Source organism: Bufo gargarizans, chromosome 2, assembly GCF_014858855.1.
Source record: "Bufo gargarizans isolate SCDJY-AF-19 chromosome 2, ASM1485885v1, whole genome shotgun sequence".
NCBI classification, from domain to species: domain Eukaryota; kingdom Metazoa; phylum Chordata; class Amphibia; order Anura; family Bufonidae; genus Bufo; species Bufo gargarizans.
The window spans coordinates 708,988,021-709,015,996 of record NC_058081.1 but is presented as its reverse complement, the minus strand read 5'-3'; the positions used below and the strand labels follow the sequence as shown (position 1 = coordinate 709,015,996).

At 44.6% G+C, this 27,976-nt stretch overlaps 1 protein-coding gene across 2 annotated transcripts in view; it reads left to right on the top strand.

Annotated features, from left to right (window-relative positions):
• The first annotated feature begins 3,024 nt into the window (after window positions 1–3,024).
• The window catches only part of LOC122929087 (potassium voltage-gated channel subfamily D member 1-like), a 39,157-nt gene continuing 14,205 nt past the window's right edge, over window positions 3,025–27,976 (top strand). Inside the window, exons 1-2 of one of the 2 annotated variants that reach the window (XM_044282542.1) lie at window positions 3,025–3,107; window positions 21,207–22,745. In XM_044282542.1, the coding sequence (XP_044138477.1) occupies window positions 21,631–22,745 (1,115 nt within the window). In that variant the 5' untranslated portion in view covers window positions 3,025–3,107; window positions 21,207–21,630. Of the gene's footprint in view, window positions 3,108–4,878; window positions 4,908–21,206; window positions 22,746–27,976 lie in introns of those variants that run through there. The other variant, XM_044282543.1, reaches the window with a different exon arrangement.

Here is a 27,976-nt window from a genome sequence, read left to right as displayed (position 1 = left end):
TAGGGTGCTCAGGGCTTTATAGTCAAGGTTCGTGGATATGCAAACCTCCACCATTCGGATCTTTGCATAGGCTGAGCAGCCAGGGAAAGTGCCAGGTCTTCTGCAGGGGTCTCCCTTGGTTCCTTAGTTTTTGGATCCAGCGAGTCGTTTATACATGTTGCTTTGCCTTATTTCCTGTACACCGTCCATGACAACTGTCCTCTGTAGTGTATATATACAGTATACTGTCCTCTGTAGTATATACAAAGTATACTGTCCTCTGTAGTGTATATATACAGTATACTGTCCTCTGTAGTATATACACAGTATACTGTCCTCTGTAGTATATATACAGTATACTGTCCTCTATAGTATATATAGAAGTATACTGTCCTCTAGTAGTATATATAGAATATACTGTCCTCTGTAGTATATATATACAGTATACTGTCCTCTGTAGTATATATAGAGTATACTGTCCTCTGTAGTAGATATACAGTATACTGTCCTCTTCCGTGTCAATAACTTTACACAGTTTAGGGTCATCTACAATTTTTTTTATTTTACTGTGCAAGCCTTCTACAATTAATAAATATATTGCAGAGAATAGGGCGCAATACTGACCCCTGAGGTACTCCACTAGTGGCAGTGACTCCTCCAATACTGACCCCTGAGGTACCCCATTAGTAACAGTGACCCAATCTGAGTGTGTACCGTTAATAACCACCCTCTGTTTTCTATCACTGAGCCAGTTACTTACCCACATACAGACATTTTCTCCCAGTCCGAGCATTCTCATTTTATATACTAACCTTTTATGTGGTACAGTGTCAAATGCTTTGGAGAAATCCAGATACACGACATCCATTGATTTGCCGCTGTCAAGTCTAGAACTTACCTCCTCATAGAAACGGGATAAATTAGTTTGACATGACCGATCCCTCATGAAACCATGCTGATATGGCGTTATTTGCTTATTTTCATTGACGTACTCCAAGATAGCATCTCTTAGAAAACCTTCAAACAGTTTACCCATGACAGATGTTAAACTTACCGGTCTATAGTTTCCAGGCATTGTTTTTGGCCCCTTTTTGAATATTGGTACCACCTTTGCTATGCGCCAATCCTGTGGAACACTCCCTGTCAGTATAGAGCCTGCAAATATCATAAATAAGGGTCTTGCTATGACATTACTTAATTCTCTTGGGATACGGGGGGGTATGCCATCTGGTCCCGGTGATTTGTCTATTTTAATCTTTTTTTAGACTTCACTGTATTTCTTCCTGGGTCAGACAGTGCAGTTTTAATGGGGAAGATGTATAACTTATACCAGCTGTACATATATAATTACATACAGGAGATACCTAGGTTATATCAGCATGGTCCATATCACCATATACAAGAAGATGTATAACTTTTACCAGATGTACATATATAATTTTATACAGGAGATACCCAGGTTATACCAGCGTGATCCATATCACTATATACAAGAAGATGTATAACTTATACCAGCTGTACATATATAATTATATACAGGAGACACCCAGGTTATACCAGCTGTACATATATAATTATACATAGGAGATACCCAGGTTATACCAGCATGGTCCATATCACTATATACAAGAAGATGTATAACTTATACCAGCTGTACATATATAATTATATACAGGAGATACCCAGGTTATACCAGCATGCTCCATATCATCATATACAAGAAGATGTATAACTTATACCAGCTGTACATATATAATTATATACAGGAGATACCCAGGTTATATCAGCATGGTCCATATCACTATATACAAGAAGATGTATAACTTATACCAGCTGTACATATATAATTATATACAGGAGATACCCAGGTTATACCAGCTGTACATATCTAATTATATACAGGAGATACCCAGGTTATACCAGCTGTACATATATAAATATATATAGGAGATACCCAGGTTATATCATCATGCTTCATATCATCATATACAAGAAGAGCTATAACTTATACCAGCTGTACATATATAATTATATATAGGAGATGCCCAGGTTATACCAACATGGTCCATATCATCATAAACAAGAAGATGTATAACTTATACCAGCTGTACATATATAATTATATACAGGAGATGCCCAGGTTATACCAGCATGGTCCATATCACTATATACAAGAAGATGTATAACTTATACCAGCTGTACATATATAATTATATACAGGAGATACCCAGGTTATACCAGCTGTACATATATAATTATATACAGGAGACCCTATCTCATCACCTTTATCTGGCTCCAGTTTTGCAGTGCAAGTATTACTCCTCCCATTTTGCTTTGGGTTAATACTCCCATCATATCTATGTATCTGACTCCAGTTCTGCAGTACACAGGTAAATACTCCTATCACAATACCTGTATCAGACTGCAGTGCAGAGGTGACTACTCCCATTATCCAGTCCAGTGTATCTACCTCCATTGCTGCACTGCCCAGGCTAAAATTGCCATCGTAACCACTGTGTTTTGACTCCAATGCTGCAGTGCAGAGGTTAATACTCCCATCATCTTCCCTTTTTTTCACTGTAGGGTTGCAGAACTTGCAGGACCGAGGTCAATCCTCCCCGCTGTATGTAGTCCTAGTGCTGCAGTGACCGGTAAGTGCTCTAATTACATTATATATGTCTACAAGTTAATACTCCCATCCTGTTTCCCATATTTGGCTCCAGTACTGCAGTGCAGAGGTTAACACTGCTCTCCTGCCTTCCATATCTGAGACGGTGCTGCAGCAATCTAGGGGTTAATAGTACTCATTGCAGTCCTTTAGCCCTGGCTCTAGCACAGCAAATCATGGGTTAATGCCCCATGCAATCCCAAATACTTGCATCCCCTGTTCCCTGGCTTGAGTGCTAGAACCTCCGCCAGGTCCCTCCTCCTGCAGAGCGATTAAGAGATGAGAAGAAGGGAGTGAGGATGGCGAGAAGAGGGAGGGGAGTGATGATAGGGAGGAGGAATACTCCTAATCCAGGCTCTGAGATGAGGGAAGGCAGACCCGCGCTGACCCCTGTGTCTCTGCTGGACCGCTGTGGAGAATAGGAGCCACCTGGACAGCAAGGACTTCTGATGGAGACCAGGTAAGAACTGCTCATGTAGACCCTGGTATGCCACAGGCTAGTCATCATAGGGGATACAGGCACAGCTGATGGAATACAGACAGGCAGGGTGGTGGAAAGCACAGACTGCAGGTGGCAAATAGATAGGGACTGTTGGTGGAGGAGATCTGAGGGGGACTGCTAGTGGAGAAAGGGAAGGGACTGCTGGCGGGGCTCTGAGAGGGGCTGCTGGTGGAGAAAAGGAAGGGACTGTTCGTGGAGCTCTGAGGGATACTGCAGGAAGAGCTCTGAGGGGGACTGCTGGTCACGAAAAGGAAGGGACTGCTGGTGGAGATCTGAGGGGGACTGCTGGTGGAGAAAAGGAAAAGACTGGTGGTGGAGCTCTGAGGGAGACTGATGGTAGAACTCTGAAGGGACTGCTGTTGGAGACAAAAAAGAGCCTGTTGGTGGAGACAAGGAAGGGGCTACTGGTGGAGTTGTGAGGGGGACTGCTGGTAGAGTAAAGGAAGGGACGTGGAGATCTTAGGGAATGCTGGTGGAGAAAAGAAAGGAACTGCTGGTGGAAAAAAAGGGACTGCTGGTGGAGCTCTGAGGGAACTGCTGGTAGAACTCTATAGGGACTACTAGTAGAAATCTGAGGGGGACTGCTGGTGGAGAAAAAAAAGAGACTATTGGAGGAGTAAAGGAAGGGACTGCTGGTGGAGCTCTGAGGGAACTGCTGGTGGAGGAAAGGAATAAACTGTTGGCGGAGAAAAGGAAGGGAGTGCTGGTGGAGATTTTTGTGTAATGCTGGTGGAACAACTGATGGGACTTCTGGTGGAGAAAAGGGGCTTCGGTGGGAACTCTGAGGGAGACTACTTTTGGAGCTTTAAGGTAGGCTTCAGATGGAGCTTTGAGGAGGCCTGCTGATGTATCTGAGGAGGACTGTTGGTGAGAAAAAGGAGAGGATTGCTGGTGGAGAAAAGAAAAGGACTACTTAGTGGATAAAATGAGATGACTGCTGGTGAAAATCATTGAGGAGACTAATTATGAAGAAAAAGAGGAGAATGATGGTAGAGATCTGAGGGGGGCCTACTTGTGGAGTAAAGAAAGGGACTACTAATGAAAAAAAAAAAAGGGACTGCTGGGGAGACTGCTGGTGCAGATTAAGTGGGGGAATGCTGTTGAAGAATGGAGAAATTACTAGTCTAGAACCGAGGGACTGTTGAGGGTGAACAAATGGGATCTTCTGTTGTCCAAAAGAGGGGGACTGCTGTTGGAGAACAGAGAAGGTTTTGCCTTCTGGTTGGGAGCAGAGGATTATCTGATGGTGAACAGAAGAGAACTGTTGAATGGAGGGGGTAACAAATGGATGGGCAGCAGAATATACTGGTGGAGAATTAAGGAGGGCTACAGGTGGAAAACAAGAGTAGACTGTCAATGGTTAGTAATTTTGGACTACTGGACCATACATATACGGACTGCCATGGGTAAAGGACTGTTGATAGCACCATCTTATGAAGACATTGCCACTGATTGACAGTACCAGGGCAGGGAGTTAATGTGAGAGAGTGTATAGAAAGGGCCAGCTGAAGAAGATCACCTGAACATGGAGAATGTATAATAATAATTTCTTGTAGACAGTAGATGGACTGGTGGTGGACAGCAGCAGATGGAGGAGTTCTCACTGTGAAATCTGGTGGAAAGCAGTGAGAGACATCTTGCTGGGAACAGGCTGAGACATCTAATGGAGAACTCAGAGAGACAGCTGGTGGAGAACTGTGAAGGAACTTTGATAGAGAGCTTGATGGACAGCAGACTGAGGTTTATGATGGAGAACAGGTAGGTACAGATGGTATCATGAATGCAGACGGTGGAGAGCAGCACGGGACTGTTGATGGAGACCTGGTGGGGACTATTAGTGAGCAGAACCCAGGAACACCTGGCGGACAGCAGGCACTGTTGGTAGAGGGACATCTTTTGGAGGCAGCATCTGTTGTGGTGGTCACAGCGTTACATGGTGCCTGTAAGGCAGGGGATGATGTCTTGTACACATGCAGTAAATACTGGTTGTATACAGCCGTCCAGGTATACGGGTCAGCCTGGCACAGCATAGAGTAGCTATGTGCCACCCTGCCAATGCCAGCTTCTACAGATGTGGTCCAGGGCACTGTGTTTGCCTGCAGAGCCGTGTGTGAATGATTCCCATTACCTACAGCGTCCAGGGCTCAGCAGATGAGCCGATCGATAGGATGCAGAGATATGCACTGTGGAGATGCTCCGTGTAAACAGTCCCCCCCGGTACACGCACCGCATCCTCCTGGACGCAGCGGAAAGGGAAAAGCCGCAACGTATGAAACCCGAAGAGAACTGCACAGATAATGTACAGAGAACGTCCACTAATCCAGAATCTGATGGTCTAGAAACAATGCACCTGGGGCTGCGGTCTCATCCTCTAAGGCTAGTCGCCTCTGCGCCATACTCACGATAGATAGAACATAGGCAGACGGAGCAGAGACGATGTTGGTATTTCCCATCAGTACGTTTAGTAGTTTTATTTAAGTGTTTTATTTCCCAGCTGTAGCTCACATTTGTTGTATAATTAAGTGAGTCGTTCTCCTGAGCAGCGCTCATCGTCTGTACGGCGTCATTAGTGCGGATAATCAAGATTTCATTGTATTTGTTGGGAAGTGAACAATCCAGCGCAGCGCTCGTGAATATGTCAGCGTCACATTAGGACGACTGTGATCACACGTCCTCACTAGCTTATATCAGTGGATACACACGCACCCCCGGCTCTGTAATACTAGGGGGGTAGTCGGCTGTGTAATGATGGGGGATGGGGGGGTCTGTAATATTGCGGGGGGGCAACCAATCAGATTCCATCTCTGCTGCTTATTATCAGCTCTCTGATGTAGCTCTCCGAGGGGTGTCCCAGGTGTGACCACCTCCCTCTATGATGTCTGTATGCTCAAATAGTCCTGGTGGGACAAGCAATGGGCCATGCGTCCTTTCACTGAAGCCAGCCATTTTGGTAGTTAAAGGGACTGTCTCATACAGATCAGTCGTTTACATTTCCAGAGACGGGACCCCTCAATGATATAATAGGGCAACTGGACAGGGGTATATAGCCCCTGGAAACAGGTATATAGTACATACATTCTGCACCAGCAGAATAGTGAGTGCAGCTCTGGAGTATAATACAGGATGTAACTCAGGATCAGTACAGGATAAGTAATGTATGTACACAGTGACTCCACCAGCAGAATAGTGAGTGCAGCTCTGGGGTATAATGCAGAATGTAACTTAGGATCAGTACAGGATAAGTAATGTATGTACACAGTGACTGCACCAGCAGAATAGTGAGTGCAGCTCTGGAGTATAATACAAGATGTAACTCAGGATCAGTACAGGATAAGTAATGTATGTACACAGTGACTGCACAAGCAGAATAGTGAGTGCAGCTCTGGAGTATAATACAGGATGTAACTCAGGATCAGTACAGGATAAGTAATGTATGTACGCAGTGACTTTACCAGCAGAATAGTGAGTGCAGCTCTGAAGTATAATACAGGATGTAACTCAGGATCAGTACAGGATAAGTAATGTAATGTAGAGTGAGGAACAGAAGTATTTGAACACCCTGCGATTTTGCAAGTTCTCCCACTTAGAAATCACGGAGGGGTCTGACATTCACATTGTAGGTGCGTTCCCACTCTGAGACAGAATAAAAAATAAATAAATCAGGAAATTACATTGTATGATTTTTAAAGAATGTATTTGTCTTGCACGGCTGAACATAAGTATTTGAACACCTGAGAAAATCCGTTTTAATATTTGGTCCAGAAGCCTTTGTTTGCAATTCCAGAGGTCAAACGTCTCCTGTAGTTCTTGACCAGGTTTGCACACACTGCAGCAGGGGTTTTGGCCCACTCCTCCACAGAGATCTACATCTGTCAAGTTTCGGGGCTGTCACTGAGCAACACGGAGTTTCAGTTCCCTCCAAAGATGTTCTATTAGATTTAGGTCTGGAGACTGGCTAGGCCACTCCAGAACCTTGATATGCTTCTTACGGAGCCGCTCCTTGGTTATCCTGGCTGTGTGCTTCGGGTCGTTGTCATGTTGGAAGACCCAGCCACGACCCATCTTCAATGCTCTGACTGAGGGAAGGAGGTTGTTGCTCAAAATCTCACAATTAATGGCCCTATTCCACCCCATGCTTCACAGTAGGGATGGTCTTCTTGGGATGCAACTCATCCTTCTTTTTCCTCCAAACACGACGAGTGAAGTTTAGACCAAAAAGTTCTACTTTGGTCTCATCTGACCACATGACTTTCTCTCCGGCCTCCTCTGGATCATCCAGATGGTCATTGGCAAACTCCAGACGGGCCTGGACATGTGATGCCTTGAGCAGGGGAACCTTCCGTGCAATGCATGATTTGAAACCATGACGGCGTAGTGTTCTACCGACAGTGACCTCTGAAGCTGTGGTCCCAGCTCTCTTCATGTCATTGACCAGCTCCTCCCTTGTAGTTCTGGGCTGATTCCTCACCTTTCTTATCATCAGTGATACCCAACGAGGTGAGATATTGCATGGAGCCCCAGTCCGAGGGAGACTGACAGTCGTCTTTAGCCTCTTCCATTTTCTAACAATTCCTCCAACAGTTGATCTATTTTCACCAAGCTGCTTGGCAATTGCCCCGTAGCCCTTTCCAGCCTTGTGGAGGTCCACCATTTTGTCTCTGGTGTCTTCTGACAGCTCTTTGGTCTTGCCCATGGTAGTAGTTGGCGTCTGACTGACTGTGGGGTGGACAGGGGTCTTTACAGAGCTCAGACAGGTGCTACTAAGTTAGATTAATGAGTGGAGTAGAAGTGGACCTTTTAAAGGCACAGTAACAGGTCTTTGAGAGCCAGAATTCTTGCTGTTTCTCAGGTGTTCAAATATTTATGTTCAGCTGTGCAAGACAAAGACATTCTGTAAAAATCATACAATGTGATTTCCTGATTTATCTATTTTTTATTCTGTATCAGAGTGGGAACGCACCTACAATGTGAATGTCAGACCCCTCCATGATTTCTAAGTACTTTTGTTTCTCACTGTTTGTACAAAGTGACTCCACCAGCAGAATAGTGAGTGCAGCTCTGGAGTATAATACAGGATGTAACTCAGGATCAGTATAGGATAAGTAATGTATGTACACAGTGACTGCACCAGCAGAATAGTGAGTGCAGCTCTGGAGTATAATACAGGATGTAACTCAGGATCAGTACAGGATAAGTAATGTATGTACCCAGTGACTCCACCAGCAGAATACTGAGTGCAGCTCTGGAGTATAATACAGAATGTAACTCAGGATCAGTACAGGATAAGTAATGTATGTACCCAGTGACTCCACCAGCAGAATACTGAGTGCAGCTCTGGAGTATAATACAGAATGTAACTCAGGATCAGTACAGGATAAGTAATGTATGTACACAGTGACTCCACCAGTAGAATAGTGAGTGCAGCTCTGGAGTATAATACAGGATGTAACTCAGGATCAGTACAGGATAAGTAATGTATGTACACAGTGACTCCACCAGCAGAATAGTGAGTGCAGCTCTGGAGTATAATACAGGATGTAACTCAGGATCAGTACAGGATAAGTAATGTATGTACACAGTGACTGCACCAGCAGAATAGTGAGTGCAGCTCTGGAGTATAATACAGGATGTAACTCAGGATCAGTACAGGATAAGTAATGTATGTACACAGTGACTCCACCAGCAGAATAGTGAGTGCAGCTCTGGAGTATAATACAGGATGTAACTCAGGATCAGTACAGGGTAGGTAATGTATGTACACAGTGACTCCACCAGCAGAATAGTAAGCGCAGCTCTGGAGTATAATGCAGGATGTAACTCAGGATCAGTACAGGGTAGGTAATGTATGTACACAGTGACTCCACCAGCAGAATAGTGAGTGCAGCTCTGGAGTATAATACAGGATGTAACTCGGGATCAGTACAGGGTAGGTAATGTATGTACACAGTGACTCCACCAGCAGAATAGTAAGCGCAGCTCTGGAGTATAATGCAGGATGTAACTCAGGATCAGTACAGGGTAGGTAATGTATGTACAAAGTGACTCCACCAGCAGAATAGTGAGTGCAGCTCTGGAGTATAATACAGGATGTAACTCGGGATCAGTACAGGGTAGGTAATGTATGTACACAGTGACTGCACTAGCAGAATAGTGAGTGCAGCTCTGGAGTATAATACAGAATGTAATTCAGGATCAGTACAGGGTAGGTAATGTATGTACATAGTGACTCCACCAGCAGAATAGTGAGTGCAGCTCTGGGGTATAATGCAGGATGTAACTCAGGATCAGTACAGGATAAGTAATGTATGTACACAGTGACTCCACCAGCAGAATAGTGAGTGCAGCTCTGGAGTATAATGCAGGATATAACTCAGGACCCGTACAGTATATGTAATGTATGTACACAGTGACTGCACCAGCAGAATAGTGAGTGCAGCTCTGGAGTATAATACAGGATGTAACTCAGGATCAGTGTTGGGGGGGGGGACTCCACACTGAACACAGGAGGGAAGGGGAACAGTAGCTGGGCCTGGAAACTAGGGAAGGAACAGGTCACCTCCTAGACAACCCTAATCTGGGCCCTGACTATCTAACAATATGAATAGACCCTGAAGTTAGGAATGTTCATATGCAGTATACCTAGGCCCTGATTTCCCTATAAGGCCCTGTAATAAGTTTAGGACCAGAGACAACCTATTCCTCCCCAGATGGACGATTGGAAGTCTGTGTCTCCGACCCAGATACGAACAACAGGGAATATAACAAACACAAAACAATAAGAAAAGACAAGACTTATCTGAAAGTAGAAACCTGGCAACTCCAGAAGCACCACAGAGTACAACCGACCAGCTAGTGAGAAGGCAGGAAGAAAATCTATAAACCGCACCTCCAAGAGTGAGAAGCGGCTACTTATGGGAAAGGTAAATTATCAACAAGCAACACCTGAAGCAAGGGGTGTGGTATTCACCAAAACACAGACACAATAAGATCCACAGTGAACTTGTCAATTTAACCCACAAGTTGCCAGTCTCTCCGATCTCCTAGTACCTGCCACGGGAACGTCCGTGACAGTACCCCCCCCTACTACGGTTGACCTCCGTGAGATCTATGAAAGGCATTATTTACAAAACGATTGGCATTAATGCCGGATGCCGGCACCCACATCCTCTCCTCCGGTCCATAACCTCTCCAGTGGACAAGATATTGAAGGGATCCACGGAGAACTCGAGAGTCAACTATTTTCGCGATCTCCAATTCCAAATTACCGTCCACCATGACGGGTGGCAAGGAAGGTGGATGTAAAGGTTCCACATATTTTTTCAACAAAGACCTATGGAACACAATATGAATTTTCAGGGCCTGAGGAAGCTCAAGACAAAAAGCTACAGGATTATAATGGCCGTGATCTTATATGGGCCGATAAACCTTGGACCCAACTTCCAGGAAGGTACCTTCAACTTAATGTTTCTTGTGGACAGCCACACAGAATCACCCACACTTAGATCCGGACCATTAATATGTTTCCTGTCAGCCACACGTTTATATTTGTTGCCGATATTTTTCAAGTTATTTTGAATTTTTCGCCATATTGATGACAATAATGACGAAAAACGTTCTTCCTCAGGGATACCAGAAGTATTAGAACCAGAAAATGTGCTAAACTGCGGGTGAAATCCATAGGCCCCAAAAAACGGCGACTCACCAGTGGACTCCTGACTACGATTGTTTAGGGCAAATTCTGCCAAAGACAAAAATGAAGACCACTCCTCCTGGTTCTCAGATACAAAACATCTCAAGTCTCCAGACTCTTATTAGTACGCCCCGTCTGTCCATTCGACTGAGGGTGAAAAGCCGAAGAAAAGGACAGTTGAATTCCCAGACGAGTACAGAAGGCCTTCCAGAATCTGGAAACAAACTGAGTCCCACAATCTGAGACCACGTTAGAGGGAATGCCATGAAGTTTTACAGTGTTGTCAACAAATACCTGTGCAAGGGCTGACACATAGTCCTTCACACACTTACGCCACCCCGGCCACCAGAATCTACGAGATATGAGGTTGGCAGTGGACCTACTCCAGGATGTCCTGTAAGAACCATACAATGATGTTCCTCCAACACCTTGTGACGCAATTCCGGTGGCACAAGTAGTTCCCCAGAGGGACATGAGTCCGGAACGTCGCCCTGAGCCTCTAACACCTTCACCTCAAGGTCAGGGTAGAGGGCGGATATCACCACCTCCAGGGAAACTACGTGACAAGGCGTCCGCCTTGACATTCTTAATCCCAGGACTATAGATGACCGTGAAATTGAATCTGGTGAAAAACAGGGCCCATCTGGTTTGTCTTGGGTTCAGTCGTTTCGCCGACTCTTGATAAGCCAGATTTTTGTGATCAGTGAATACCGTGATCAGATGAATCGCCCCTTCCAACCAATGACGCCATTCCTCAAAAGCCAATTTAATGGCCAGCAACTCTGTTACCCACATCATCATTTTTCTCAGCGGGGGATAGTTTTTTTGAGAAAAATGCACATGGTCACCATTTACCAGGTGATGGGCCCTGTGACAAAATTACTCCTACCCCTGCCTCAGATGCGTCCACTTCCACAATAAACGGTTGTGACACATGTGGCTGCACCAGTATGGGAGCAGAAGAGAAGCTTTCCTTAATCGCAGAAAAGGCTTGCAACACCGAATCAGACCATACAGAGACATCCATCCCTTTCTTAGTCATGTCCATTAAGGGTTTTACTATTGTCAAATAATTCTTAATACATTTTCGGTAATAGTTGGTGAATCCTAAAAAACGCATAAGAACCTTCAGATTTTCGGGTCGATCCCAGACCAATACAGCACGGACTTTCTCAGGATCCATTCGAAAACAGCAGGTAGCCCAAGAACTGCACCTCGTGTACCGCAAAAAACACATTTCTCTAAGTTTGCAAACAATTTATTATCCCTTAGAATCTGTCTAACGTGATCCTGATGTGTTTCCATGTCAGGAGAATAAATAAGAATGTCATCCAAATACACGACCACAAACCTCCCCACCAGGTGATGAAAGATGTCATTTACAAAATGTTGGAAGACCACCGGGGCATTGGTCAACCCGAAAGGCATGACCAGGTTCTCAAAGCGCCCCTCAGGAGTATTAAAAACAGTCTTCCATTCATCTCCTTCCTTGATCCTAACCAAATTATATGCCCCCCTTAAGTCTTACATGAAGAACACCTTGGCACCAATAATCTGGTTAAACAAATCGGGAATCAAAGGAAGAGGGTAAGGATCACGGATAGTAATCTGATTGAGTTCACGTAAATCCAGACATGGCCAAAGACCTCCTTTTTTTTGCCACTGGAGACTTGGAAGGTCTTATGTGCCCTTTCTTCAAACTCTCGGCAATATATTCTCTCATGGTCTGCCTTTCAGGTTCAGAAAGATTATACAACCTAGATTTAGGCAATTTAGCCCTGGGAATAAGATTGACAGGACAATCATATGAAGGTTAATCCTGACATCCACTCTCGGCAAACTCAGATATAAAACAGGGTACAGCCTTAGTAGTAACCACAGAAAAGGATGTATTGAGACAATTATTAATGCAATAGTCCCCCCAATCCAGAATCTGCCTAGCTTGCCAATCGATAGTTGGACTATGCTTGGTAAGCCACGGTAAACCCAGAACCATAGATGCCGGGAGACCTTCCAAGACAAAACACGAGATAACTTCTTGATGAAAGTCACCCACTCTTAATCTGCTATCATGCAATACCGTGGCACCTCTGAGTAAGAGGGGCAGAATCAATAGAAAATACAGGATCGTCCTTTTTTATTTTAATGTACTTAGTGATAACCTGTGCATGCAGCCAAACTGAGCATCAATCAGGCCCCGCTGTGGATAAATACTTCAATTCCCACCGTTTTTTTACTCTAGCGCCACCTCGGCAGTCAGGAGAAATCTGGTACTACCAGCAAAGGATAAATGCACATTCTCTGACTCCCCATTCACACCTCCGATAGTCAGATGGGATTTAGACGCCCCTTTTTGTTTCTCTTTTTGCCGCTGAATGCTTGGACATATATTGACAAAATGTCCCCTTGCGACTCCTACTTTTGCAAGCAGATCCCGGAGTCGCTCCCCCTAATTGCATGGGTTCATCCCCAGGTATAAGCTCAGGAGTCTCTTCACCCAAAGAGTCAAAGGAATACGGTACGTTATGTAATAGAAAGTCCTGAGAGAGCGGGCCCTTAGATCTCTCAGGCATCAATCAATACGTACAGCTGTACAGCCAAAGACATAGCGGCTTCCAAAGACTCAGGATTCTCATGAAAGGTCAAAGCGTCCTTCAGCCTCTCAGATAATCCCTGACAAAATTGGCTACGGAGAGCTGGATCGTTCCACTCAGTATCCGTAGCCCACCTCCTAAATTCGAAACAATAGATCTCCGCCAAACGCTCTCCCTGACGCAGGCCGCGTAATTTAGTCTCGGCCAGGGAGGTTCGGTCCGGGTTATCATAGATGAGACCTAAAGATCCAAAAAATGCATCTACTGATTGGAGAGACTGTGATCCGGTCGGAAGAGAAATCCCCAAGACTGGAAGTCCCTTTTAAGCAACAAAATAATCACACCCACTCTCTGGCTCTCGTCCCCAGATGAGTGTGGACGCAACTTAAAGTACCATTTGCACGCTTCCCTGAACCAAATAACATTATCACTCCCCTCGAGAATCTATCCGGGAGAGCAACTTTAGGTTCACGACAGGTCGAGCGGAGGTCAGCTACCTCCAGAGACAGCCCCTGTAGCTGTCCGGGAAACTCCACACTGAACACAGGAGGGAAGGGGAACAGTAACTGGGCCTGGAAACTAGGGAAGGAACAGGTCACCTCCTAGACAACCCTAATCCGGGCCCCGACTACCTATCAATCTGAATAGACCTTGTAGGTAGGAATATTCATAAGCAGGATACCTAGGCCCTTATATCCCCATAGGGCCCTGGAATGAGGTTAGGACCAGAGACAACCCATTCCTCCCCAGATGGACGAAAGGAAGTCTCTGTCTCAGGCCCAGATACAAACAACAGGGAATATAACAAACACCAAACAATAAGAACAGACAAGACTTATCTGAAAGTAGAAAACCGGCAACTCCAGAAGCACCACAGAGTGCAGCTCTGGAGTATAATACAGGATGTAAATGAGGATCAGTACAGGATAAGTAATGTAATGTATGTACACACTGACTGCACCAGCAGAATAGTGAGTGCAGCTCTGGAGTATAATACAGGATGTAACGCAGGATCAGTACAGGATAAGTAATGTAATGTGTGTACACAGTGACTGCACCAGCAGAATAGTGAGTGCAGCTCTGGAGTATAATACAGGATGTAACTCAGGATCAGTACAGGAGAAGTAATGTATGTACACAGTGACTGCACCAGCAGAATAGTGAGTGCAGCTCTGGAGTATAATACAGGATGTAACGCAGGATCAGTACAGGATAAGTAATGTAATGTGTGTACACAGTGACTGCACCAGCAGAATAGTGAGTGCAGCTCTGGAGTATAATACAGGATGTAACTCAGGATCAGTACAGGAGAAGTAATGTATGTACACAGTGACTGCACCAGCAGAATAGTGAGTGCAGCTCTGGAGTATAATACAGGATGAAACTCAGGATCAGTACAGGATAAGTAATGTAATGTGTGTACACAGTGACTGCACCAGCAGAATAGTGAGTGCAGCTCTGGAGTATAATACAGGATGTAACGCAGGATCAGTACAGGATAAGTAATGTAATGTGTGTACACAGTGACTGCACCAGCAGAATAGTGAGTGCAGCTCTGGAGTATAATACAGGATGTAACTCAGGATCAGTACAGGAGAAGTAATGTATGTACACAGTGACTGCACCAGCAGAATAGTGAGTGCAGCTCTGGAGTATAATACAGAATGTAACTCAGGATCAGTACAGGATAAGTAATGTAATGTGTGTACACAGTGACTGCACCAGCAGAATAGTGAGTACAGCTCTGGAGTATAATACAGGATGAAACTCAGGATCAGTACAGGATAAGTAATGTAATGTATGTACACACTACCTGCACCAGCAGAATAGTGAGTGCAGCTCTGGAGTATAATACAGGATGTAACTCAGGATCAGTACAGGATAAGTAATGTAATGTGTGTACACAGTGACTGCACCAGCAGAATATTGAGTGCAGCTCTGGAGTATAATACAGGATGTAACGCAGGATCAGTACAGGATAAGTAATGTAATGTGTGTACACAGTGACTGCACCAGCAGAATAGTGAGTGCAGCTCTGGAGTATAATACAGGATGTAACTCAGGATCAGTACAGGAGAAGTAATGTATGTACACAGTGACTGCACCAGCAGAATAGTGAGTGCAGCTCTGGAGTATAATACAGAATGTAACTCAGGATCAGTACAGGATAAGTAATGTAATGTGTGTACATAGTGACTGCACCAGCAGAATAGTGAGTACAGCTCTGGAGTATAATACAGGATGTAACTCAGGATCAGTACAGGATAAGTAATGTATGTACACAGTGACTGCACCAGCAGAATAGTGAGTACAGCTCTGGAGTATAATACAGGATGTAACTCAGGATCAGTACAGGATAAGTAATGTAATGTGTGTACACAGTGACTGCACCAGCAGAATAGTGAGTGCAGCTCTGGAGTATAATACAGGATGTAACGCAGGATCAGTACAGGATAAGTAATGTAATGTGTGTACACAGTGACTGCACCAGCAGAATAGTGAGTGCAGCTCTGGAGTATAATACAGGATGTAACGCAGGATCAGTACAGGATAGGTAATGTGATGTAGGTACACAGTGACTGCACCAGCAGAATAGTGAGTGCAGCTCTGGAGTATAATACAGGATGTAACTCAGGATCAGTACAGGATAAGTAATGTATGTACACAGTGACTGCACCAGCAGAATAGTGAGTACAGATCTGGAGTATAATACAGGATGTAACTCAGGATCAGTACAGGATAAGTAATGTAATGTATACAGTGACTCCACCAGCAGAATAGTGAGTGCAGCTCTGGAGTATAATACAGGATGTAACTCAGGATCAGTACAGGATAAGTAATGTATGTACACAGTGACTCCACCAGCAGAATAGTGAGTGCAGCTCTGGGGTATAATACAGGATGTAACTCAGGATCAGTACAGGATAAGTAATGTATGTACACAGTGACTGCACCAGCAGAATAGTGAGTGCAGCTCTGGAGTATAATACAGGATGTAACTGAGGATCAGTACAGGATAAGTAATGTATGTACACAGTGACTCCACCAGCAGAATAGTGAGTGCAGCTCTGGAGTATAATACAGGATGTAACTCAGGATCAGTACAGGATAAGTAATGTATGTACACAGTGACTGCACCAGCAGAATAGTGAGTGCAGCTCTGGAGTATAATACAGGATATAACTCAGGATCAGTACTGGATAAGTAATGTATGTACACAGTGACTGCACCAGCAGAATAGTGAGTGCAGCTCTGGAGTATAATGCAGGATGTAACTCAGGATCAGTACAGGATAAGTAATGTATGTACACAGTGACTGCACCAGCAGAATAGTGAGTACAGATCTGGAGTATAATACAGGATGTAACTCAGGATCAGTACAGGATAAGTAATGTGATGTATGTACACAGGGACTGCACCAGCAGAATAGTGAGTGCAGCTCTGGAGTATAATACAGGATGTAACTCAGGATCAGTACAGGATAAGTAATGTATGTACACAGTGACTGAACTTTTTTTTATCAATAGACTTACAGTAACATGGTAAATATACATTTAGGAAGAGAATCCCTTTAAGGAAGGAGTGCTCGTCATTAAGTCCTCTGACAGACACGTAATTTGGGAGGCTAATACACGTCTCATGCCCATTTAATTGCACATTTACAGCCACAATGGAGTCAGACTCAGCTCCACTGTCAATCACCGGCACGATGAATGGGGTGACCTAATGTCCTCCATTAAGTACTTCTCTTGACCTATGAAAGTTCAGTATTCTCCCAGCCCATTAGGATGTCAGGATTTTGAGAAACGATGTTGCAAGATTTTTTTTGTATCTGTTCCATACATCTTCTGTGATTCTTTCTACTTTTTGGAGGCCGACCAACAATCTTCATTTCGTTTTCGTTTTGCGCTTATTTTTTATTTCAGGTCGTTCTCTTTTACTGTCAATACAATTTCCCTCCTACGCTTTCTGTATCTGAAGCCCATGGCGCACTTTGTGGCCAGAAACAAAAGGGGGACTCCAATCATTAACTGGCGTCAGCATTTGGAATGGCATAAGTGCAAAAGCCCTGACTTGTACTGAAATGGCCCCCTTTGCCGGCTTTAAAGTGGTGGTCCTACAAAAAAAAAATCCACATTTTTGAAACAACCAAATTTAAAATGTTAAATGTATTTCAAAATTAATTTAGACCCCGAGTTATTCAATACAATGTATATCTTTATAGCGCCACCTGTTTGTTCTTTACCTTATTGCCCTGTCCGTCCACCTCAGTAACATGGCTGAGGTGGTCGCACATGCTCAGTTCCATCAGCCATATTTTCTGTGACAGTTACAGCAGAAAGGACACAGCACTTGAGCTGAGATAAGGAGAGAGCTGCAGCAGATAGGAAATGCCCCCTGAGCTGTGATATTGAGAGAGCTGCAGAAGAAAGGACACACACTCACTGAGCTGTGATGAGGAGAGAGCTCCAGCAGAAAGGACACACCCCCTTAGCTGTGATAGGAAGAGAGCTGCACACAGGGGCGTAATGGGAAGCAACTGCTTTGGGGCCCAGACGCAGAAGGGGCCCACCCAGGAGGAGGACTAAAAGATTTTATTGTCAGAGCCCCCTCAACAGTATTATAAAATGACATTATATACAGTGACACTGTGGGGGTTGCAAAGAAGTTGCTGGGGTGAGGGGGTCCCCGTTCACAAACTTGCTGTAGGGCCCACTGTAGGGCTGCAACGATTAATCGATGTAATCGATTATATTCGATAACTGGATTCGTTGTCGACGAATCCAGTTATCGAATAATCGCCGATTCGTTGCTATGCGGGCGGGCGCTGCATCTTTATTTTACCTTTTTACAATGACGCTCCCGCTCCTGTAACAGCCAGGCAGAGCGGACGGCGGCGTAACGTCACTCAATCACGTGACGCGCCTGCTCCGCCTCCTTCATTCATGAAGTGGGCGGAGCAGGCGCGTCACGTGATTGAGTGACGTTACGCCGCCGTCCGCTCTGCCTGGCTGTTACAGGAGCGGGAGCGTCATTGTAAAAAGGTAAAATAAAGATGCAAGCGCCGGGGCTGTTAGGGGGAAGGGGGGTCTGTGTATAGCACTGCTATGGGGAGGGGGGAGGATCTGTCTATAGCACTGCTATGGGGAGGAGGGGGGGTCTGTGTATGGCACTGCTATGGGAAGGGGGGTCTGTGCACTGTTATGAGGAAAGGGATCTGTGCACTGTTATGCCCATAACAGTGCACATATCCCCCTCTCCATAACTACGCCGTCCACAGATCCCCCATAATAGTGTCGTCCACAGATCCCCCATAAGTGTCGTCCACAGATCCCCCATAAACGCCGTCCACAGATCCCCCATAAACGCCGTCCACAGATCCCCCATAAACGCCGTCCACAGATCCCCCATAAACGCCGTCCACAGATCCCCCATAATAGTGTCGTCCACAGATCCCCCATAAACGCCGTCCACAGATCCCCCCATAAGTGTCGTCCACAGATCCCCCCATAAGTGTCGTCCACAGATCCCCCATAAGTGTCGTCCACAGATCCCCCATAAGTGTCGTCCACAGATCCCCCATAAGTGTCGTCCACAGATCCCCCATAAGTGTCGTCCACAGATCCCCCCATAAGTGTCGTCCACAGATCCCCCCATAAGTGTCGTCCACAGATCCCCCCATAAGTGTCGTCCACAGATCCCCCCCATAAGTGTCGTCCACAGATCCCCCCATAAGTGTCGTCCACAGATCCCCCCATAAGTGTCGTCCACAGATCCCCCCATAATGTCGTCCACAGATCCCCCCATAAATGTCGTCCACAGATCCCCCATAAGTGTCGTCCACAGATCCCCCATAAGTGTCGTCCACAGATCCCCCATAATAGTGTCGTCCACAGATCCCCCATAAGTGTCGTCCACAGATCCCCCCATAAGTGTCGTCCACAGATCCCCCATAAGTGTCGTCCACAGATCCCCCATAAGTGTCGTCCACAGATCCCCCATAAGTGTCGTCCACAGATCCCCCATAAGTGTCGTCCACAGATCCCCCATAAGTGTCGTCCACAGATCCCCCATAAGTGTCGTCCACAGATCCCCCATAAGTGTCGTCCACAATTTGTTTTAATATGGCCTTTGAACATAATTTTTCAAGTAAGATCATATAAACCTCTGTTTTGTAATTTTGTCGTTTTTCCCGATTAATCGATTAATCGTAGAAATTAATCGGCAACTAATCGATTATTCAAATAATCGTTAGCTGCAGCCCTAGGGCCCAGTCATTTCTAGCCACGCCACTGGCTGCACAGAAAGGACAGGCTCCCTGAGCTGTTATAGGGAGAAAGCTGCAGCAGAAAGGACACGACCGCAGAGAAAGGACATGCTCCCTGATGTGCCAAGTTGAAATAAATCTAGCAGAGCGATTGGAGCAATGAACGGGGAGATCTGTAGAGCCATGTGAGGTACAGGGCCGGTTCTAGCTTTCTTAAAAAAGATATTTATGCACTATATGATCTTTTTTTTTTACATTAATCATAGGATAAATCCTTTAAGGGAAGTCATAGAAATAAGGGAATTACTAAAACGTACTACTATAGATCGTATACAGTATCTACAAAGAAACTGTAGTCTGCTTTTTTTTTATTTTTAAAGGAACACTCCAGGGAACACTGATCCAAAGTGGACGGAGCATGACACAGAGATTCCCTCAGGACTGATTAATTCTGTTTAAAGTGGAGTCCACTTTGGTTGCTCAGGATCCTGAGTGACAGTCCCTTCCGAGGGGGACAGCTCCTAGACAGCAGCGGGCTCTATTGGAAGGGAATTAGTCAGATGACGGATAGTAAAGAGAGTAGTCCTTTTCTTCAGATTTGAACTCAACGAGAAGGAAAATTAAATGATGAAATGTCTAGTACTGGTTTGCGACAGTGACATCTTGGGGAGTTTTTAGGCCTACTGCATTCCTCATGGATTCCGGGGTTCGTGTATCTTAACCAAGGGTGGGGTAGCGGCCGAGGGTCCATAGCCAAAAGGGTCTTCAAAGTCAGTGCTCATCACAGAAAACTCCTTTGTACCACCATTCCGAGGGGTCGAGTTCCCAGAACGCCCAGCAAACAGACGATTCCTGAAAGCCATGGCCAACAGGACATCTACTCAGAATGGTCCCCCACATGGGAAATGTAGTAATTCATGACGGCCATAGACAGCTAAAGTCCACCTGAGTGTGGAGGGACCACCTAGCAGGAAGTATAGACAGGGGGTTTTCCAGTATGGTTTTTGATAAAAGTCAAGTGCTGTACCTTCTAAATATTTCATAAAAATTACAAGATTCTATAACCATATATTAGCCAGGGGATAGGATGACCATGTATTGGTGGAGGTACAGAGTCCTCAGGACTTTTTAAGATAAAGGTAATAGAAACCACCTGCCCTAAGGTTTTGTGTATTGGGAGGACTTGAATGGTCTATAGTTGGTATCCATTGGCAGTAAGAGGTCTAAGTCATGATGTCCACTTATGGGTCATGAAGTTAGTCTCATAAGAGTCCTCAAGACTCTTTTAAGGTGGAGGTGATAGGAACCTCTCCTAAGGTTTTGTGTATTGGGAGGACTTGAATGGTCTATGGCTGGTATCTATTTGCAGTAGTAAGAGGTCTAATGTCCACTAATGTGTCATGAAGTTAGTCTGCTAGGATTGGGAGAAGGTATTTAACACAAATAAGACTTTATTTTCTTCCTTACATCTTATATATTCAAAAATTTTCTTAATCTGCCAACAGAAAAAGAATATATTGGAAAGAAATCTAATTACAGATTGTGTGGGAGAAGAACACAGGAAGAATCTGTAAAATGCAGTCAGAGAATCCAAGAGCGAGAATTTGGAAAACAAAATAACAAAACGGCCGACAACTATAGTGTACTATGACCTGACTAAACCTCCAGCGCAGCTGTGGATCTAGACCTTCAACTCAAGCCCACATGTTCCCCGCCTTGTCTTACTGAAACTGGAATCTCTAGAGAAGTATTGCTGGGACGAGGTCACCATCTTTGATTATCCCTCACATCTGCCTTCTTGGACTTGCACTGAAATACCAAAATTCTTCAACGCCCCTCTGGTTCCCTAAGGCAGGTCCACTTTTTTTATGGTCACATACTGGATCCAAACACTGGACTTGTGGCCACTGAAGACTTAGCCACTGAACTATGGCGGCTGGAGTGGCAACATGGCTTCCCTTCGCTCGAGCAGCAGCGGTGGGATGGCTTCCTCTTGCGAAGAGGCCAATGCCCAAGCCTCCAAGCGACAAGAGAAAAAGAAGCGACGAAATACTGGTGGTGAACGTCAGTGGTAGGAAGTTCCAGACGTGGAAAAATACGTTGGACCGCTACCCGGACACTTTGTTAGGAAGCACTGAGAAGGAATTCTTTTTCAACCAGGAGACACAGGAATATTTTTTTGACCGGGATCCAGAAATGTTTAGGCACATTCTCAACTTCTACCGAACAGGCAAGCTACATTATCCACGCCATGAGTGTATCCAAGCCTTCGATGAAGAGCTGTCATTCTATGGTATCATACCGGAGATCATCGGAGATTGTTGTCTAGAAGAATATCGCGACCGTAAAAAAGAGAACCTGGAGAGACTCGCGGAGGATACGGAAGCAGAAACAGCTAATGATACCCCTCTACCCCCCGACAGTACCTTCCGACAAAGACTGTGGAGGGCCTTTGAAAACCCTCACACCAGCACTATGGCTCTTGTTTTCTATTACGTCACGGGTTTCTTCATTGCCGTCTCAGTGATCGCAAACGTGGTGGAAACGGTGCCTTGTCGTCCACCACCCGGGCGCCTTAAGGATCTGCCTTGTGGGGAAAAATATGTGACAGCCTTTGACTGCATGGATACGGCCTGTGTCCTCATCTTCACCTTCGAGTACCTTATGAGACTCTTTGCAGCCCCAAGTCGTTGTAAGTTCATGCGTAGTGTCATGAGTATCATTGACGTGGTGGCCATCATGCCCTACTACATACAGCTGGTCATGCCAGAGAACGATAATGTGAGCGGTGCCTTTGTCACGTTACGTGTTTTCCGAGTCTTCCGCATCTTCAAGTTCTCCCGCCACTCCCAAGGACTACGGATTCTCGGGTACACCTTGAAGAGCTGCGCCTCCGAGCTCGGCTTTCTCCTTTTCTCCTTGACCATGGCCATCATCATCTTCGCCACTGTGATGTTCTATGCAGAGAAGGGAACGAGCAAGACGAAGTTTACTAGCATTCCGTCGTCCTTCTGGTACACTATTGTTACCATGACAACGCTGGGGTGAGTCACGTGATCTCTTATCCGCGGTGGATTGTTGCTATGGTTACCCACTGTTTAAAGGGTTAGTACAGGATTGGAAAAACATGGCTGGTTTCTTCCAAAAACAGCACCATGCCTGTCCCTGGGTTGTGGCATTGCAGCTCGGCTTGAAATGAAGGGAGTTGAGCTGCAGTACCACGTACAAACTGCAGACAAGTGTGATGCCGTTTTTGCATAGGTGTCAACAGTCCCTGCAAATTCAGTGTGTCATGGGATGAAAATGGGCGGGATTTAACTAAGCCCCACCTTGCAATTGGTTTGGGACAAATAAGCCTTACCTGGGGAACATCCAGAAACCATGTGACACCTCCCATTTATGGGTGGGTTTACCTAAGCCCCACCCATTTTTGGCTCTTGATAAATCTGCCAGCAGGTCCACCCATATTCAGCAACAGTCCAGAATTTGCAGGGACTGCCTCTGAAAACTACCGACAATCCCTCCAAATTTGGGACTGTTGCCAACTATGGGTGGTCCTGGTGGTTTTGGGGGCATTACTTGGGGTGGGGCTTACATGCCCTAAATTTACCAACTGCTAAGTATATTTTCAGAAGGAAGCTGCCATGGGTTTTTTTTTATCAAGGACAACCCCTTTGTTCATTTGATAAATAAACGGCGACTATGACATGTTTTTCTTAAGACCTTTAGCCCCGAAAGCGCCCCCAAACCGCCATGGAACGCCTACTGTTGAGTTGGGTTTGCCCAGACCCTGCCCCTTTTCCTATCCAGCTCCCAGGATTGTCCCAGCAAAGCTAGGTCTGTTGCTACATATCAACCAATCACAGCGCAGTTTTCATTTGGAATAGCACTCTTCAGAATTGAAAGCTGTGCTGTGATTGGTTGCTATGGGCGCTGAAGTTAAAACATGACTGATCCGAAACAAGACTGGTTGCTAAGGATGCTCAGCCTGACAACCCCATGATAGTTGTTAGTCAGTATGCCCTTAGCAACCGGCCTACCTAAAGTGACGCAGCTCTTCAGCTCCCAGCTGGCACTGTGCTGCCAGCTGACAAGGGGGAAGGCAGCTTGGCAGTAGTCATACCGCGCCATTTCCCACCTCAGCCTGCATTATTGATTAGATGCTTCTAAAAATACATGTGGGTGAGGAACCTCTTTAAGATGCCTTCAAAGCGGAGGCTCAAGGACCCAGCAGTCACATCACCTCCCTGTATTCACCTACATTGCTTTCCGTACACCAAAGATGGAGGATGGGAGCGTTACATATATCATAGCGACAGCAGTATGTATAATACATGATCCAGGGTGGGTCACGTGACACGGGATGTATGTACTGAGACATGGACACGTATGGCGAATGCGGGGAGTTCAGGAGCCATCATCTTCTGCTCACATCCCCGCCGCCAGAACAATGGTGGCTGTGGGTTAACTACACCGGTAATCATCCGCTGGCAGGATGATGGCGGTAATAAAGGCGGGCGGTAATCTCTGGAATGTCCTCCGACTGTAATCTGCAGAGGCGGATTAGAGAGATCTGAGGTTCTGGAGGTAAAGGAAGGGTTAATAACTTCAATAAGAATGTAATGAAAGAGTCACCCATATACTTCATAGATAATTCTATATACAGTATTATACTGTCCTGTATACTCCATAGATACTTCTATATACAGTATTATACTGTCCTGTATACTCCATAGATACTTCTATATACAGTATTATACTGTCCTGTATACTCCATAGATATTTTTTATCTACAATAATATACTGTCCTGTATACACTATAGAAAATTCTGTATATAATATTAGACTCTCCTGTATACACTATAGATAATTCTGTATATAATATTACACTCTCCTGTATACATTATAGATAATTCTATATATACACAGTACAGACCAAAAGTTTGGACACACCTCATTCAAAGATTCACACTGAAGGCATCAAAACTATGAATTAACACATGTGGAATTATATACATAACAAAAAAGTGTGAAACAACTGAAAATATGTCATATTCTAGGTTCTTCAAAGTAGCCACCTTTTGCTTTGATTACTGCTTTGCACACTCTTGGCATTCTCTTGATGAGCTTCAAGAGGTAGTCACCTGAAATGGTCTTCCAACAGTCTTGAAGGAGTTCCCAGAGATGCTTAGCACTTGTTGGCCCTTTTGCCTTCACTCTGCGGTCCAGCTCACCCCAAACCATCTCGATTGGGTTCAGGTCCGGTGACTGTGGAGGCCAGGTCATCTGGCGCAGCACCCCATCACTCTCCTTCATGGTCAAATAGCCCTTACACAGCCTGGAGGTGTGTTTGGGGTCATTGTCCTGTTGAAAAATAAATGATGGTCCAACTAAACGCAAACCGGATGGAATAGCATGCCGCTGCAAGATGCTGTGGTAGCCATGCTGGTTCAGTATGCCTTCAATTTTGAATAAATCCCCAACAGTGTCACCAGCAAAGCACCCCCACACCATCACACCTCCTCCTCCATGCTTCACGGTGGGAACCAGGCATGTAGAGTCCATCCGTTCACCTTTTCTGCGTCGCACAAAGACACGGTGGTTGGAACCAAAGATCTCAAATGTGGACTCATCAGACCAAAGCGCAGATTTCCACTGGTCTAATGTCCATTCCTTGTGTTCTTTAGCCCAAACAAGTCTCTTCTGCTTGTTGCCTGTCCTTAGCAGTGGTTTCCTAGCAGATCTTCTACCATGAAGGCCTGATTCACACAGTCTCCTCTTAGCAGTTGTTCTAGAGATGTGTCTGCTGCTAGAACTCTGGGTGGCATTGACCTGGTCTCTAATCTGAGCTGCTGTTAACCTGCGATTTCTGAGGCTGGTGACTCGGATGAGCTTCTCCTCCGCAGCAGAGGTGACTCTTGGTCTTCCTTTCCTGGGGCGGTCCGCATGTGAGCCAGTTTCTTTGTAGCGCTTGATGGTTTTTGTGACTGCACTTGGGGACACTTTCAAAGTTTTCCCAATTTTTCGGACTGACTGACCTTAATTTCTTAAAGTAATGATGGCCACTCGTTTATCTTTACTTAGCTGCTTTTTTCTTGCCATAATACAAATTCTAACAGTCTTTTCAGTAGGACTATCAGCTGTGTATCCACCTGACTTCTCCACAACGCAACTGATGGCCCCAACCCCATTTATAATGCAAGAAATCCCACTTATTAAACCTGACAGGGCACACCTGTGAAGTGAAGACCATTTCAGGTGACTACCTCTTGTAGCTCATCAAGAGAATGCCAAGAGTGTGCAAAGCAGTAATCAAAGCAAAAGGTGGCTACTTTGAAGAACCTAGAATATGACATATTTTCAGTTGTTGTTATGTATATAATTCCACATGTTAATTCATAGTTTTGATGCCTTCAGTGTGAATCTACAATTTGCATAGTCATGAAAATAAAGAAAACTCTTTGAATGAGAAGGTGTGTCCAAACTTTTGGTCTGTACTGTCTGTATATATATATTACACTCTCCTGTATACACTATAGATAATTCTATATATAATATTAGACTCTCCTGTATACACTATAGATAATTCTATATATAATATTACACTCTCCTGTATACACTATAGGTAATTATGTATATAATATTACACTCTCCTGTATACACTATAGATAATTCTATATATAATATTAGACTCTCCTGTATACACTATAGATAATTCTATATATAATATTACACTCTCCTGTATACACTATAGATAATTCTATATATAATATTAGACTCTCCTGTATACACTATAGATAATTCTATATATAATATTACACTCTCCTGTATACACTATAGATAATTCTGTATATAATATTACACTCTCCTGTATACACTATAGATAATTCTGTATATAATATTACACTCTCCTGTATACACTATAGATAATTCTAGATATAATATTACACTCTCCTGTATACACTATAGATAATTCTAGATATAATATTACACTCTCCTGTATACACTATAGATAATTCTATATATAATATTACACTCTCCTGTATACACTATAGATAATTCTATATATAATATTAGACTCTCCTGTATACACTATAGATAATTCTGTATATATATATTACACTCTCCTGTATACACTATAGATAATTCTATATATAATATTACACTCTCCTGTATACACTATAGATAATTCTGTATATATACAGTATAGATAGTTCTGTACACTAGATTATCTCACTTTGGGACCCCCCGCGATCAGCTATAATCAGTTTAAGAACATTGCAGGAACTGCTCACTTCCACTGCAGCTCCACCACAGGTGAAATGAAGTATTACAGTATCAAATCAATAAATCAATAGGACGTCCATATAATGTATGAATGCGCCGGGTCCTCCAGAAAGACATATTCTCTGCTGTGACTAATAGGGACCCCCCCCCCCCCCCCATCTATCGGATCGGACTTCCCTAATAGAGTATCTGACAATAGGTTTTCTAAACCAGACAGCCCCATTTGGACCCTATGTAATTATTCATGATAATGCAGCCACTAGGGGGCGCTAACATAGCTCAGTGAATAGGAGCTTGCTATACCTTGTGACGATGTAATTACTGAGGCTCTGTAATGGCCTGAGTTACCGATCCGCTCTGTTGCTCCCCCCTCCCCCCCTTATGTTCTCCTTTAAATGTATTTCAGCATAATGGTTTTAACGCGGCTGAGATGTGAACACGAGCAGTCTGCCAAGTTTCTCTTTAGTACCGAGAATCCTAAAATGAAGGCTGCAGCCACACTTTATGACGCCTCGTAATATCCTTCTCCTGGAACTCGGCCTGAATCTGAAATTTCCTCCTTTGGAAACCTTCTCAGCCACCAAAAAAAATCATCTAGTGTAAAACTGTAAATACTAGATGGGGAGGAGGGGGATGAAGCTGCAGTATTTTCCCTCAGTCTGTCTGTGACTGCATGCTGTGAGAGGGGAGGAGGAGCAGCCAGGGGAAGATATCTGCATGTACTACGTCTAATACAGAGTTAAATGGGTTGTGCAAGAATGTAGGAGGGGTTTGCCAAACCCCTCCCTTTGTCACTTGGCCGGACCGCACTTTGTGATACCTTGTAATGTCCTTCTCCTGGAACTCGGACTGAATCTGCGATTTTCTCCTTTGGAAACCTTCTTGTGTAAAACTGTAAATACTAGATCGGGAGGAGGGGGATGAAGCTGCAGTATTTTCCTTCAGTCTGTCTGTGAGTGGGGGGAAGTTGCAACCAGGAGGAGATATC